Here is a 13,120-nt window from a genome sequence, read left to right as displayed (position 1 = left end):
GACGAAAAAACGCCGACCCCGTCTAAACACGGGAAAAGGTGAAGAAAAAGAAGCAATCACCCTGCCTAGGGCTGATTGAGGGCTGACGAAAAAACGCCGACCCCGTCTAAACACGGGAAAAGGTGAAGAAAAAGAAGAGACCTATGAACTCTTCAAACGTAAACTTCTGTCCTGTCTTGGAAGCTAGCAATGACATTGTTGGGAAATATTGGGATGCTAGAGGAAAAAAGGCCTAATGGTCAAGAAGGACATTTGCAAGACACATATTGACATTGACCTACCAAAATAAAGTGTCACATACAAATATCACTGTATAAATGTTAAGGTTTATGGTGACGGGTTTTATCCTCCATTTTTCAACAAGCTATCCACCTACTTACATTGACTTCACCCAGTCTGAGTGGGGTTGGGAAAGCCAGTAGCTTGTGATTGCCCAGATAGTCACCCATTCGGATATCAACCACACACAACGTTAACTTCAGTGATCCATGGAGAATGGGGAACTGATACATTCAACATGTTGTCCCCACTGGTTTTCTCTGAATGTTCTTGTTACTTTTTTAGGTCTCACAAAATGAGGATGAAATCGTCTTCAACTATTCAAACACATTAATATTCACTCTCTCTCTCTCTCTCTGGTTTCAGGAGCAACTACTATTTCACCTGTACGTGTGACAAGTGCCACAGTCAAATAGGAGATCCAGAATCAGAAAGTGAAGATGGATATATGTCCGTGGATTCGGATGACGAAAATCAAGCCCACTAATAATGCAAAGGTTAGACTTCCGTTTTTCGTGATCCACTGCTACTATTTGATCAAAGCTACAGAGTCTAACTTGAGATTTTTTATTTTGTGATACGTTTTGTTTGATACGCCTCTTTAAATAGGTACCAGTACCTATTAAATGTAACCACTACCGTTATTTACGACAAGGATTACCGAAAAAAAAAAAAAAAAAAAAAAAAAAAAAAAACCGAGGAAATGCTTAACCTGAAACACGGTAGACGACAAGCCCGAACCCTAATAGAGTACCTACCTACCTACCTAGGTACATTATCTGTACACGACACGTGCTGTGACGTGCTGAACTGGTGATATACCCCGTACCTCCCGCCTAGGAGCTCAAGTGAGGGATTTAGATAGATACTTAATTTATCTAGAGCTAGAGAGCAATGACGCTTTTCGCTTTTGGTCTAGGAAACGGACTCACTCAAACCTGACCTCTCGCAAAATGGTCCTCTCTTGGAAGTGCAGTAACTAGAGATATTATACTATCCTACTTCTACTAGTCAACTATTCGTAAGACCTTCACTTATATCCGCAATAGGACAAAGGATTCGAACCTATTCCCTTCCGCTTTCCAGGTGACTACTCATTTTTTTTAGGTAGGTATGCTCTTTTTTCCTGGAAAAATTATCGAATAGGTAGGTACCTACTAACGACCTTGGCATGATGTTCAAGGTTGAATAAACGTTTGAAATTGAGTTGAGCAACTCAACGTTGAAGACACCGCTCGATCATTTTAAAAAATACGCTTAATTGTAACGCTTGGCAACACTGCTTCCGCTACCATTTTTTTTAGGAAGTCCCATGACAATCAGAGGCGCGAGATTTTCAAATTTCCATGTGATTTTCTTTTTACAAGGTACGGTAGAGGTATTCAGAGGCGCGAGATTTTCAAATTTCCATGTGATTTTCTTTTTACAAGGTACGGTAGAGGTATAGCGTAGAGCCCATAGTCCATAGTGCATAGCATAGTGGAAGGTGGAAGTCTTCTTTTCTTCTTTACACTTTTACATTATACATTTCAAACTAAGTTTGAAACCTTTTAGCCTTGTCTACTACTTCCAACTTCTGGACATTCCTCATTCCTCTAGTTCTAATCCGATGGAAACGCCTGAGATGTCTGCAAATTATGGTGTCCAGTTCATAAGTGAATTAAAAGTAAGTAGTGTTGGATAATATGATAGTATTTTGATAAGAACATTAGGTTATTAAATACCCAGGTATATTTTTGTTCAAGAGATCTCAATCAGCGTGCAAGTACTAACTTGGATTGTAAATCTCATCATAAGAATAAAGACCTTAACAAATTAGATACCCTTGTTTGATTAGCTTTTCTTTTCCTTTCAGGGGAGAGGTTTGTTTGCTAAGAAAGCATACAAGAAAGGAGACCTTATCTTTGAAGAAAAACCTCTGGTTTGTGCTCAGTTTTCCTGGAATACTGCCTATGGCTATCTGGCTTGTGAGTACTGCATGAGGTGAGTCATACTCTTATTAGGCCTCCAAATGATTTCTCTATACCAGTGGTTCTCAAATTGTGCTCCGCGGAGCACAGCTGGTGCTCCATGAAGAGCTTCCAGGTACTCCACATAGTTTCATTTTTCTTACCGCATTAAAAAAAAAAAAAAAAATCACACAAATATGTTTAGTCAAATGGGAAGTATTGGAACAAGCCGTATGCTAATGAACATTTCTGAATCATTCCGAATTATTTTAAAAAATTCCTAAAGGGTTGGGGGGGTGCTCCATAGAGTTTACAGCAGTTGCTTGGTGCTCCATGGCCAAAAAAGTTTGAGAACCACTGCTCTATACCATAACATTATAATAACAATGAAATAAGTATTGAAAAAAAAGCACAGGAATATAGTAGAGCAGGAGTGGGATAGGAAAGACAATGGAATACTGTGAGGGGAAAAGTGCACAAAAAACCTTTTAGCAAAAAAAAATAAAAATAATAATAATAATAATAAAGATTCACACAAAAGGATGACTAAAAAAAAAAAAATAAAAATAATAATAATAATAAAGATTCACACAAAAGGATGACTTTGCCCCCCAGTTCTATGGTGTCTTGTTATCCTGGTTTAACATTAGGATGTGTTAGTTTCTGCACTAATGCAGAACTCAACGTGACTACATACTTGATTGTTGGACCTGAGCTTTAGTTTGGGTGCTGAGATAGTGCAACATCATTTTTAAGTCATTCTTGTACTTAATCAGTGGAATTGATCTGTATCATAAGATTCATAAGTCCCAAGAGCTGACCATTTTTTTTTTTTTATTATTATTGTTATTTTCAGACCCCTAGAGACAGCTGAGGAAAATGCAAGGAGGTTATCTGGAGGAACTGTACCAGAACTTCAGTTTCCTGAATGTTCTCCCACTGATAAGAGTAGTCATGTTAAATGTCAACAATGTCAGGTAACTATACAAATATACCATAAGTAGGTACTTTGAAAAAAAAAAAAAAAATAATAATAATAATTATTGAGAGGGCCTGTTTAAGTACATACTCATACATTGGCTGTCTATTTCTCAACATTTTGTCACAAGAGCTAAGCATAATTATTGAGAGGGCCTGTTTAAGTACATACTCATACATTGGCTGTCTATTTCTCAACATTTTGTCACAAGAGCTAAGCCATATAGCATATAGAGCTCATGGATGAATAGAAAGAAACAAATTCTAACCTTTTACCTCATGGTATTACCTTGAATTCAAACATCCTTTCTGACAATTTTCTATTTTAATATTTAAGGAACCAATTGGCTCCTAACTCCAAGAAAATGTCTCTTTTATTCCAGGTAAAATATTGTTCAGAGTCTTGCCGTAGTGAAGCTTGGGATCAATACCATAGAACTATTTGCCACACAGATGACACCTCTCCCTTTGCCATGCTCGAGGAAGCATGGAAGCACATGCATTATCCACCAGAATCCTGCACAATTATGCTCCTTGCTCGAATATTTGCTTTAGTAGAGCAATCAGAACAGAAGGAGGCCTTGTTTAATTCCTTCTCTCAGTTTTGCTCCCGTTCTACTGAGGATTGTACTACCCTGGAAGATAAGCTAGGTCCAGAATATGGAGGAAGACTGGAACATTTGAGAGAGCTCATGGCATTGTGTTTCCCCAATGCTACTGTAACAAGTGCCTGGTTGAGTCAAGTGGGATTCCAATGGTTATTCAACATGGTGGCTGTGAATGGACAAGGTGTAGGAACCAGTGTGTTCAGTCAGTGGGTGGAGAACGTGACAAGCTCTAAACAAGACAGTAAAGAAGTTGATGCCCAAATAGATGCTATCTATGAGAAACTTATGAACCGTAAGTTTAAGTAGGTACCTAGTGCTTTTTTAGACTGGCAGCTCAGAACAAGCTCTTTTGTTTTTCATTAGCTTTAAGGGACTGATATTTTATCAGAATAAGAACAAAACATAGTATAGTGATAAAAAGAAAAGATATTAATTTAATAAAAGTACAAGTTGTTACTTGTACAATGTCCACACTTACTATAGATAGGTACAAATAAAGGAAGTAGCATCACAGTTCCTATTTTTTCAGAAATTGAAAGAGGTGGCCCAGAGGTTATTGTGCAAATGGCTTGAGCGTGTAAAGTCACCTTAATCTTAGCGGATGTTCGTGCATCAGGCCAAGTTCCAGTTGAAAGTTATCACAGTTTAATGACCTACCAAAATCGAGTGTCGTTCAAGTATTCAATAATATTCAACATGACCTTTTTCTGACTCTGTTCAGCTTTTGCTTGTGCAAATGGCTTGAGCGTGTAAAGTCACCTTAATCTTAGCGGATGTTCGTGCATCAGGCCAAGTTCCAGTTGAAAGTTATCACAGCTTAATGACCTACCAAAATCGAGTGTGGTTCAAGTATTCAATAATATTCAACATGACCTTTTTCTGACTCTGTTCAGTTTTTGTAGAAGTCTATTGCTGTTGAGCTCCTCATGGAACAAGAGGAATGTAGCTTTCATACTCTCACACACTTTGTCACTGGGGTTTAAATCCAGGGAAGTCTATTGCTGTTGAGCTCCTCATGGAACAAGAGGAATGTAGCTTTCATACTCTCACACACTTTGTCACTGGGGTTTAAATCCAGACAATCTTCCAAGCTTAGACCTCGCTCCAAACGCCATTGTTCCAAACATTGATCAACCTGAAACAGGAAAATAAATAGGAATTTTTAAAAGGCAAATAATGTATAATTTGTGAAGTAAGAGACTGTTTACAGAATTTATTATTGTGGGTATCACAGCATTAGATCTAGAAATCTCTTGTTCAATATTGAACCAGGGTGATTTTTAAATGAGCGCATTTCTTCCATTTTTCCTCCCAGGAATTATGAACCTTTTTTCCCACCGAAATATTAGTTAGTTATTCTGGTTAGACATTCCAAGCTGACATAGCACTGTACGAATTGCGCATCGAAGTAATTTGTGAAGTAAGAGACTGTTTACAGAATTTATTATTGTGGGTATCACAGCATTAGATCTAGAAATCTCTTGTTCAATATTGAACTAGGGTGATTTTTAAATGAGCGCATTTCTTCCATTTTTCCTCCCAAGAATTATGAACCTTTTTTCCCACCGAAATATTAGTTAGTTATTCTGGTTAGACATTCCAAGCTGACATAGCACTGTATGAATTGCGCATCGAACCTTATTATCTTACTAATTATTTTAGGACTTAAAATGTATTGATTGCCCATTTAAAACAACATATATTACAATTACCTTGTGAGTAATGGAGAGTGCCATGTCAGCTGCTACTAGTTCACTACTAGAGAGATCCTTCTGTCCTGTCTTGGAAGCTAGCAATGACATTGTTGGGAAATATTGGGATGCTAGAGGAAAAAAGGCCTAATGGTCAAGAAGGACATTTGCAAGACACATATTGACATTGACCTACCAAAATAAAGTGTCACATACAAATATCACTGTATAAATGTTAAGGTTTATGGTGACGGGTTTTATCCTCCATTTTTCAACAAGCTATCCACCTACTTACATTGACTTCACCCAGTCTGAGTGGGGTTGGGAAAGCCAGTAGCTTGTGATTGCCCAGATAGTCACCCATTCGGATATCAACCACACACAACGTTAACTTCAGTGATCCATGGAGAATGGGGAACTGATACATTCAACATGTTGTCCCCACTGGTTTTCTCTGAATGTTCTTGTTACTTTTTTAGGTCTCACAAAATGAGGATGAAATCGTCTTCAACTATTCAAACACATTAATATTCACTCTCTCTCTCTCTCTCTGGTTTCAGGAGCAACTACTATTTCACCTGTACGTGTGACAAGTGCCACAGTCAAATAGGAGATCCAGAATCAGAAAGTGAAGATGGATATATGTCCGTGGATTCGGATGACGAAAATCAAGCCCACTAATAATGCAAAGGTTAGACTTCCGTTTTTCGTGATCCACTGCTACTATTTGATCAAAGCTACAGAGTCTAACTTGAGATTTTTTATTTTGTGATACGTTTTGTTTGATACGCCTCTTTAAATAGGTACCAGTACCTATTAAATGTAACCACTACCGTTATTTACGACAAGGATTACCTTCTTTTAACGTTTTCCGACTTTTGAAAACGTTTACGAGGGATACAAAACTTGAATCGGAAAAGTTCAACGTTAAAAAAGAACCCTTGCCGTAAAAAAAAAGAAAAAAAAAAACATCGTTTGAAGTTACCTGTACAGTAGGATGCCTAGTACGAATTTGTTAAATAAAATGAGAATGATCACTTCTGGACAGATAATATCAAGATATTACGAGTATTATTTGTAATATTATTAACCACTAATTTCAAAGTAAAAAAATATACAAGTTATTTTAGAGAGATCTCGCGCACTCTTCACTTTGGCTTGAAGTAGTTTGATCTGCCATATTTCATATGAACTCAGTGGTGAAGGCAGGCGTGACAAGGCCTCTATGATACTTAGCCAGATAGGGACTATGGTTAACTTGTCTCTGATCAGACTCTCATAGATGTATTGATTGCCCATTTAAAACAACATATATTACAATTACCTTGTGAGTAATGGAGAGTGCCATGTCAGCCGCTACTAATTCACTACTAGAGAGATCTCGTGCACTCTTCACTTTGGCTTGAAGTAGTTTGATCTGCCATATTTCATATGAACTCAGTGGTGAAGGCAGGCGTGATAAGGCCTCTATGATACTTAGCCAGATAGGGACTATGGTTAACTTGTCTCTGATCAGACTCTCATAGATAACCTTGATCAGTAGTTTGGATTCATACTCGTTCTTAGAACCCACATTGATGACATTGAAGAAACTTTCTGTGAATTTGATGATCGCAGGATCCGATGAGAAGGAGAAGATAGATTCCTCAAGAACAGACCAGGCAATGGTTTTGTTGATAGTCAACGTATGTGCAAGCATTGTCTTGTAGCCATGAGGATCTTCCAAGTAAGATAGACAACCAGTCCTCTGTTTAATATCAATACATTTCTGTCCCAACAGAAGATATTGGAGCTGTTTCCAGTTCCGATTCTTCTGGAATGTGATGGGCCAATAGCGTTTGTCATTGATACGGACTTCTTCCAGCAGATGTAGCTCAGGTAACAAACACGGGGCTTTGGCTGTGAATTGTTCTTTGTTCAGGTAGACCACTGTGATGTGAGCATAGCACAGGTTTCCACAGTCAATATCCCGAGGTATGAGGAGGCGAGGTTCTACAGCAAGGACATACAGATGTCGCAGTGCTTGTAAGTGAAACCGGTTGTCCAGACTATGAGTGGGAAACTTGGGGAAGAATGCGGTGACCAAAGCTGCTATGGCTGGAGGAGACGTAGACAGAGTGTACATACCACCTCCTAGGAAGAGTAGACCTAATGCCATGTGTACAGCTACATAGGATCCATAGGATATAACACTACTCAGTGGAGGTCTACTCTCAACACGAGTTCTCAGATATCTGCAGATTCTCAGCACTTCCAGGTCTCCTGTACCTGACATGACCATGGCTAGAGATAACAGGATAACATTCAAGCAAGTCTCAATAGTGAATTTCCCTGCAAGCTCAGCTATAGATTTGGCTGAGAGAGAGGTAAACAAGTTGCAATAGTTGATGAGTACATTGTATGCATGCTTGTTAGCAGAGCCTGCGAACCTCAGTCCCATAGCCATGCAAGCACCCGCCACAATGTTACAATATGCCTGGTTCATAGTCTCAAAGTCCACGGCTTCATCTTCCACAGAATTAGCTCTCGGTTTCCTCAGACAATATGGTATGATTGTGCTGGGGATATGAGATTCAACCCATTCCACAGTGGGCATCACGTCATCCCATAAGATCAACCCTCGCGCGATCATCCTTAACATGAGGAAGTCAGGACATACAAAGTCCAGGAGATATTGAGTGTTGGGTGCATTCATCCAGTCTGCAACTGCTCTATTCCCTGTCTTGAAATACATTAATCCCAATGCTATGGTGGCAGCTGGTGCAGTATGTTGGGTGCATTCATCCAGTCTGCAACTGCTCTATTCCCTGTCTTGAAATACATCAATCCCAATGCTATGGTGGCAGCTGGTGCAGTTATGTCGATATTCACGCTATCTCCCTCTCGTATTTGATAACTAGGAGACTTGTACTTCTCTTTCTGAGATCCGGTCAGAGGTCGCTTGTTCCCCCCAATCATGAAGTAATGCAATGTGTCTGGTAGATGAAGATCACTGAGTCCTGCTTGATCAGAACCTTTACCGAGCACAACCATACCCAAGCCTAGACCAGCAGATAACGCGTATGATTCTCTGTCAATGCTATTCTCCATCTCAGGGCCAGGGGGTCTTCCAATCTCGGAAAGTAAAACCTCTGCAATGTGTCGATGTCCCGTGCCTTGATATATGAGACCAATACCAAGCAATGCTGCCACCTAGAACCAAACAATGGACATAGTTAGGATTTGTGTAATCTAATAATATAGAAGCCAAAACTTCTCTACGGTTTTAATTAGTTGTTCCTTCTTACTTACAACCATAACTGACTGCTGATAAATTCTAGAACTCACCTGTACATTGTGCATGATATCCAGTTCTAAACTCGTAGGAGGTAGTAAGGATTCAATATGGATGCTCAACATCTTGGTAATACCAGTGTCCATGGTTCCTCTCTTTGCCGCTGCTAATCCCAACAGCAAACCCACACTTGTCATTTCCTGAGATCGAATCAAGTACTCATAGATATAAAGCTCAGGTATATTTGACAGATGTCCGTTGAGTCCTAGAGCCATGAGGAAGCCAGCATGTTCAGGCAATACCTCCGGTCCACCCTTGGGTTTATTATAGAGAATCCAAGTGGAGAATATATCAGCAGCATAGGGTGAAATCCTTAGCCCAGCCGCGACACCATTGTGGAATAAAGGCCACAAGTTCATATTGGGAGCAACATCTATGTGTGATAGATCTACAGTAGTACCACGAGGAGGTGCCTTGCCTGTCAGACACAACTTGGGTATAGGTAACGGTTCAGTCACCACAGGCATCATAGTTCTCAGAGTGAACATACCACGACCTAGTGGTAACGCCATGGTACGTGTACATATCGTATACAGATGTTTCTCTTGCTCTTCTATAAACTCGTGATCACTGACTTCAGGTCGCTGTGTTATGTTGATAGTGACAGGAGCAGAGGATTGAAGGAAGCGCCGTACATCTGATAGTCTCCTGTCTTCATTCCATCTTAGCTTGAGTACTTCCTGATCCATACCACACATACCATCGTCTTCATCATCATCTTCTTCCTCATTAGAATCCCCGCGTGATATTTCCGGCATTTTATCATGCCATCGACTTTCGTATGGAATATTACCGGATTCAATTTCGCACCAACTCGAACAATCTTTATGAATTGCGTCAAACACTTTGATAGACTCGATGTCTGTAGGAATAACAGCTTGGTAAGCAAGATCTGGTCTTAGGGTGAGCCTGTATGCACTTTCATTCCAGTCAATGGGAGGTTTTTCTCTGATCTGATAGATAGCATCTGACAAGAACAAGGCGACACCGGGCGGTAATGTCTGTAACTCATAGCGTGTGATGTTCATCTGAACCATGTATTGAATAGCTCTCTCAATAGGAGATTTATCATTGTTATCAAACTTGAATCCTGTGTCCGGCCACATGGAATTTTTCACTCCTGGAATAAACACAGGTTTGACAAGAGGAGAACTTATTTTCCGAAGCATTCCAAACAATTGAATCAGATCCCGCGATCTATTGTTCACTTTGTTTATAAAAGGGTAAAGAGAGTTTGGCGTTTGCTGGACAATTTGATACAAGTGTTTGAAAATGTTTGGAGGCGTAGGTTCCACATAGGCGGGCACATTGATTGAGTGCTTGACTGGTTTCCGTTTGGTAGTTCTCTTGCACAAATAGGGGTAGTCCAGCCAATAGTGATGCGAGTATTCCTTCATATCAAAATCTACACACAACACATATAAGAGTCGCACCAAAAGTGGCAAAGAATCCAGTAGTAAACTATCAAGTTTAATCTCTTCATAGAGAAGATGAAAAGAAAATAGTATGGAGTAGAGTGAAGAATACAAGATAGCGGATGTATTGATGTCAGGGCCACTCTCATTAAACTCGTCTTGATCTGATTGCTCTCTTGTTCTCTGATATTTGAGCACAAAGTTCTTATACATTTTAGATTTCAGCAAGTAAGTATAATCTTCTGGTGTGCCACTTTCTGAAAGACGAGTTTTCTTAGGAGCAACAGGCGTTTCCGATGCTAAACAAGGGTGAAAGCTGAGAGAAGTTATTGTTTCACCTCTGTAACCAATTGATTTCAAGAGGACTTGAACAAACAGATTCCATTCTTGTTCAGGAGAAATATCATGAGGCCCTGGTGCATTACGTGCTGTATACCAGGAAATCAACACATTCAAAGCAACATCTTTGAGTAAGATAATTTTCAATGTGTTCAAACATTTGGTGACAAGTGCAGAGCTCGACAAAGGCGGTAAAGACAACCTGTACATGGAATTGTTGGAATATACTAAAGTTAATTTATCAGATACAGGATCACGTAACCCTTGTAGGGTTTGCAAAGTATTGCCACTCTTGTTATTACCAGCGGATCGAAATAATTTGTTAGCAGGTGTCACAGGGGAGAGTGGAATGTAGTTGTCACTAAATACATCTGACAAGGAATCATCTACAACAGTTGAAGAGAGCAGGCTGTTCCTTTTTTCAAAAGTGGTGGTCCGTCCAAGTTGCACTGGTGTGGCTAGAGCTGAGGATATACCATTAACTAGAAGTTTACCAACATATGTCACTCCAGAGTATAGAATGACCCCATTGCTTTCGTTCAGAACAGCAGTCATGTTCAGCTTGGGAAGGAAAACAGCATCTTTTGCTTCAATGACAGATGTATTTCCAAATATGAGCACACCATTGTTTTCATTGTTCTGTGTAACTTTGCTACAGTACAACCTATCCTGTTCCACTATCACATAACACAGGAACTTCTGATCTATAAAGTCAGTACTGAAGAAAACTTTGCTAGCAGGACGCAGAACCTCTCCACTTTTGTTTGAAGTATCAGTCCATGCGTACTCCAAACAAATGTCTGGTACTATAGGTTCTACTCCAGCTTCAAACACTTGACTCATTCCCAATCTAATATCAGAACCTGATAGAGCAGTTGAGGAATTCAGAATAGATGTCTGCAGTTTGTTACTCAGGAATGGTTTCAATACAGAGTTGCAGGGTTTATTTGTGATATTCATAGAACCTGACATATTTTTTGGAGAGCTGAATCGACTTGGTACAGGAGACACCTGTGACTCTATGAAACTCTTATTATTTGCTCCAAATACACTTGAAGTAGATGACATACTAGATCGAAAAGCACTGATGTTGGATAAGTTACTCATAGAAGAAAAGGATCCAAATGACTGATTAGACATACTATAATCTGTGCGAGCCATGGCAGTCTTCTCTTCAGATGTAGGAGATCTCACCCTCCATACTGAGTGTGTACCTGTCTTCCTATCATAGAGCAAACAGATAGAAGGATCTTGGAAGGTGGCCACTATCTTCATATTAGTCTCATTCATAAAGGACACCATACCATTCTGTTTCTTGATCAACAGAGGTGCTATTTCATCTAGAGGATGCAGAAGTGAGAACAGAGTTGGCAGTTCACTCACAGATAAGTTGTCACCTTGGCTTGATGAGAACCTCTCAAGCAACAATCCTTGTTTTATACTCCACACAGAAGATATTTTAAATTGCAAAGGTGTGTAGAAAATTTCTCCTTTGGGACTGAAAACACTGATTTTGGTAGAGTCAACAATGCAAAGATTTTCCTGGTTTTCATTGCCCTTTTCTTTTGTTCGATTCAAAAAATTTGTCCATAGTGCATGTTTGACTTCTGACTCCATGCAGTAGCTACAGACCAAGTTTCTACCCACAGAACCAGAGTTAACATTGCCTTTGCTGATCAAAACACATTTGCCTTTGATAAAGAGTTCCTGTTCATATCCATCTTCAGCTTCTTTGAGATACCATCGCTCATTTCCAGGATCATTAATAGCAAACTGACTGAACTGATGTGCAAGAAATGATTCTGGTAGTACCATTTGTACTGCAGGGGTGGCGGATCCTTCACACACATGGTTCTGAATGATTTGCCGCCCAAATGGATCATACTCCTGGGGCTCTGAGGCGGCTATCATAATTTCCTTAACTTCATCCAGATTTGCAAACACAAGAGAAAACCCAGGTGAAACTGGAGCAGCTCATCAACAGCTGATTCAATTTCCTTAAGTTAACCAATCTGAAAACAGACAAATAGGGAAAATAAATTTCATGTATTTATACAGCAACCGTGTCTGACTGAGGGACATTAACACATTGATCGCCATGTAAGAGGTAAGACATATAAGTCTTACACCAACATTTCCCTGTGGGCCTCATAAGACATAATATGTATGTATCTTATGGAATTATACTGTATGGCCCCATAAAACATGGTGGGCCTGGGTCTTTTTCATTAATGTGTTAAATGGGAAGCACATAGAGCAGTGTCTTGATGTGGTTTCCAAATATTTTAAGTTGAGGGTGAGAAACTCTCTATTGTGTTAAAAACTTACCTCAGTAGATGAAAATCTTCAGGTTCTATGTAAGATGACTTTGAAAATAGATGCCAAAAGGATTTCCTCTGAACAATAAGATGTTCAATCTACTCCGACATGAAGCACAGATGTTATTTCCAATAATATCATTCCCATTACTAAGAGTCAAAATCAAAAGCTCAAAAGGTTGATGATAATGATGATTATTATTAAAAAA

General features: G+C 39.4%; 2 protein-coding genes across 2 annotated transcripts; one reads left to right on the top strand and one right to left on the bottom strand.

Moving 5' to 3' along the window:
* Positions 1-1,716: 1,716 nt before the first annotated feature.
* LOC103521062 (SET and MYND domain-containing protein 5) lies at positions 1,717-4,135 on the top strand. Its single transcript, XM_008486198.3, has 4 exons — positions 1,717-1,945; positions 2,135-2,262; positions 3,085-3,205; positions 3,590-4,135. Exons 1-4 carry the CDS (start codon positions 1,889-1,891, stop codon positions 4,118-4,120), a joined length of 837 nt encoding a protein of 278 aa, XP_008484420.1. The 5' UTR covers positions 1,717-1,888; the 3' UTR covers positions 4,121-4,135.
* A 433-nt stretch (positions 4,136-4,568) lies between these two features.
* Positions 4,569-13,106, bottom strand: LOC103519557 (anaphase-promoting complex subunit 1). The gene is made up of 6 exons (XM_026831149.1): positions 12,922-13,106; positions 8,833-12,605; positions 8,275-8,697; positions 6,830-8,185; positions 4,869-4,949; positions 4,569-4,779 (listed from the first exon to the last, which is right to left on the bottom strand). Exons 2-6 carry the CDS (start codon positions 12,502-12,504, stop codon positions 4,678-4,680), a joined length of 5,634 nt encoding a protein of 1,877 aa, XP_026686950.1. The 5' UTR covers positions 12,505-12,605; positions 12,922-13,106; the 3' UTR covers positions 4,569-4,677.
* Positions 13,107-13,120: the final 14 nt, after the last annotated feature.

This window comes from Diaphorina citri, unplaced genomic scaffold, assembly GCF_000475195.1.
Source record: "Diaphorina citri unplaced genomic scaffold, Diaci psyllid genome assembly version 1.1 scaffold4, whole genome shotgun sequence".
NCBI classification, from domain to species: Eukaryota; Metazoa; Arthropoda; class Insecta; order Hemiptera; family Psyllidae; genus Diaphorina; species Diaphorina citri.
Note: the sequence above shows the minus strand (reverse complement) of the source record. Positions and strands in the feature narration are given on the sequence as shown.

Excerpts from the sequence above, each read along its gene's own strand:
- LOC103521062 (XM_008486198.3), top strand. The coding sequence starts at position 1,889 with ATGGAAACGCCTGAGATGTCTGCAAATTATGGTGTCCAGTTCATAAGT. Across the intron at positions 1,946-2,134 it reads AGTTCATAAGTGAATTAAAA|GGGAGAGGTTTGTTTGCTAA; the intron begins GTAAGTAGTGTT and ends TTTTCCTTTCAG. Across the intron at positions 2,263-3,084 it reads GCTTGTGAGTACTGCATGAG|ACCCCTAGAGACAGCTGAGG; the intron begins GTGAGTCATACT and ends TGTTATTTTCAG.
- LOC103519557 (XM_026831149.1), bottom strand. The coding sequence starts at position 12,504 with ATGATAGCCGCCTCAGAGCCCCAGGAGTATGATCCATTTGGGCGGCAA. Across the intron at positions 8,186-8,274 it reads ACTGGATGAATGCACCCAAC|ACTCAATATCTCCTGGACTT; the intron begins ATACTGCACCAG and ends AATGCACCCAAC. Across the intron at positions 4,780-4,868 it reads ATTTAAACCCCAGTGACAAA|GTGTGTGAGAGTATGAAAGC; the intron begins GTGTGTGAGAGT and ends CCCAGTGACAAA.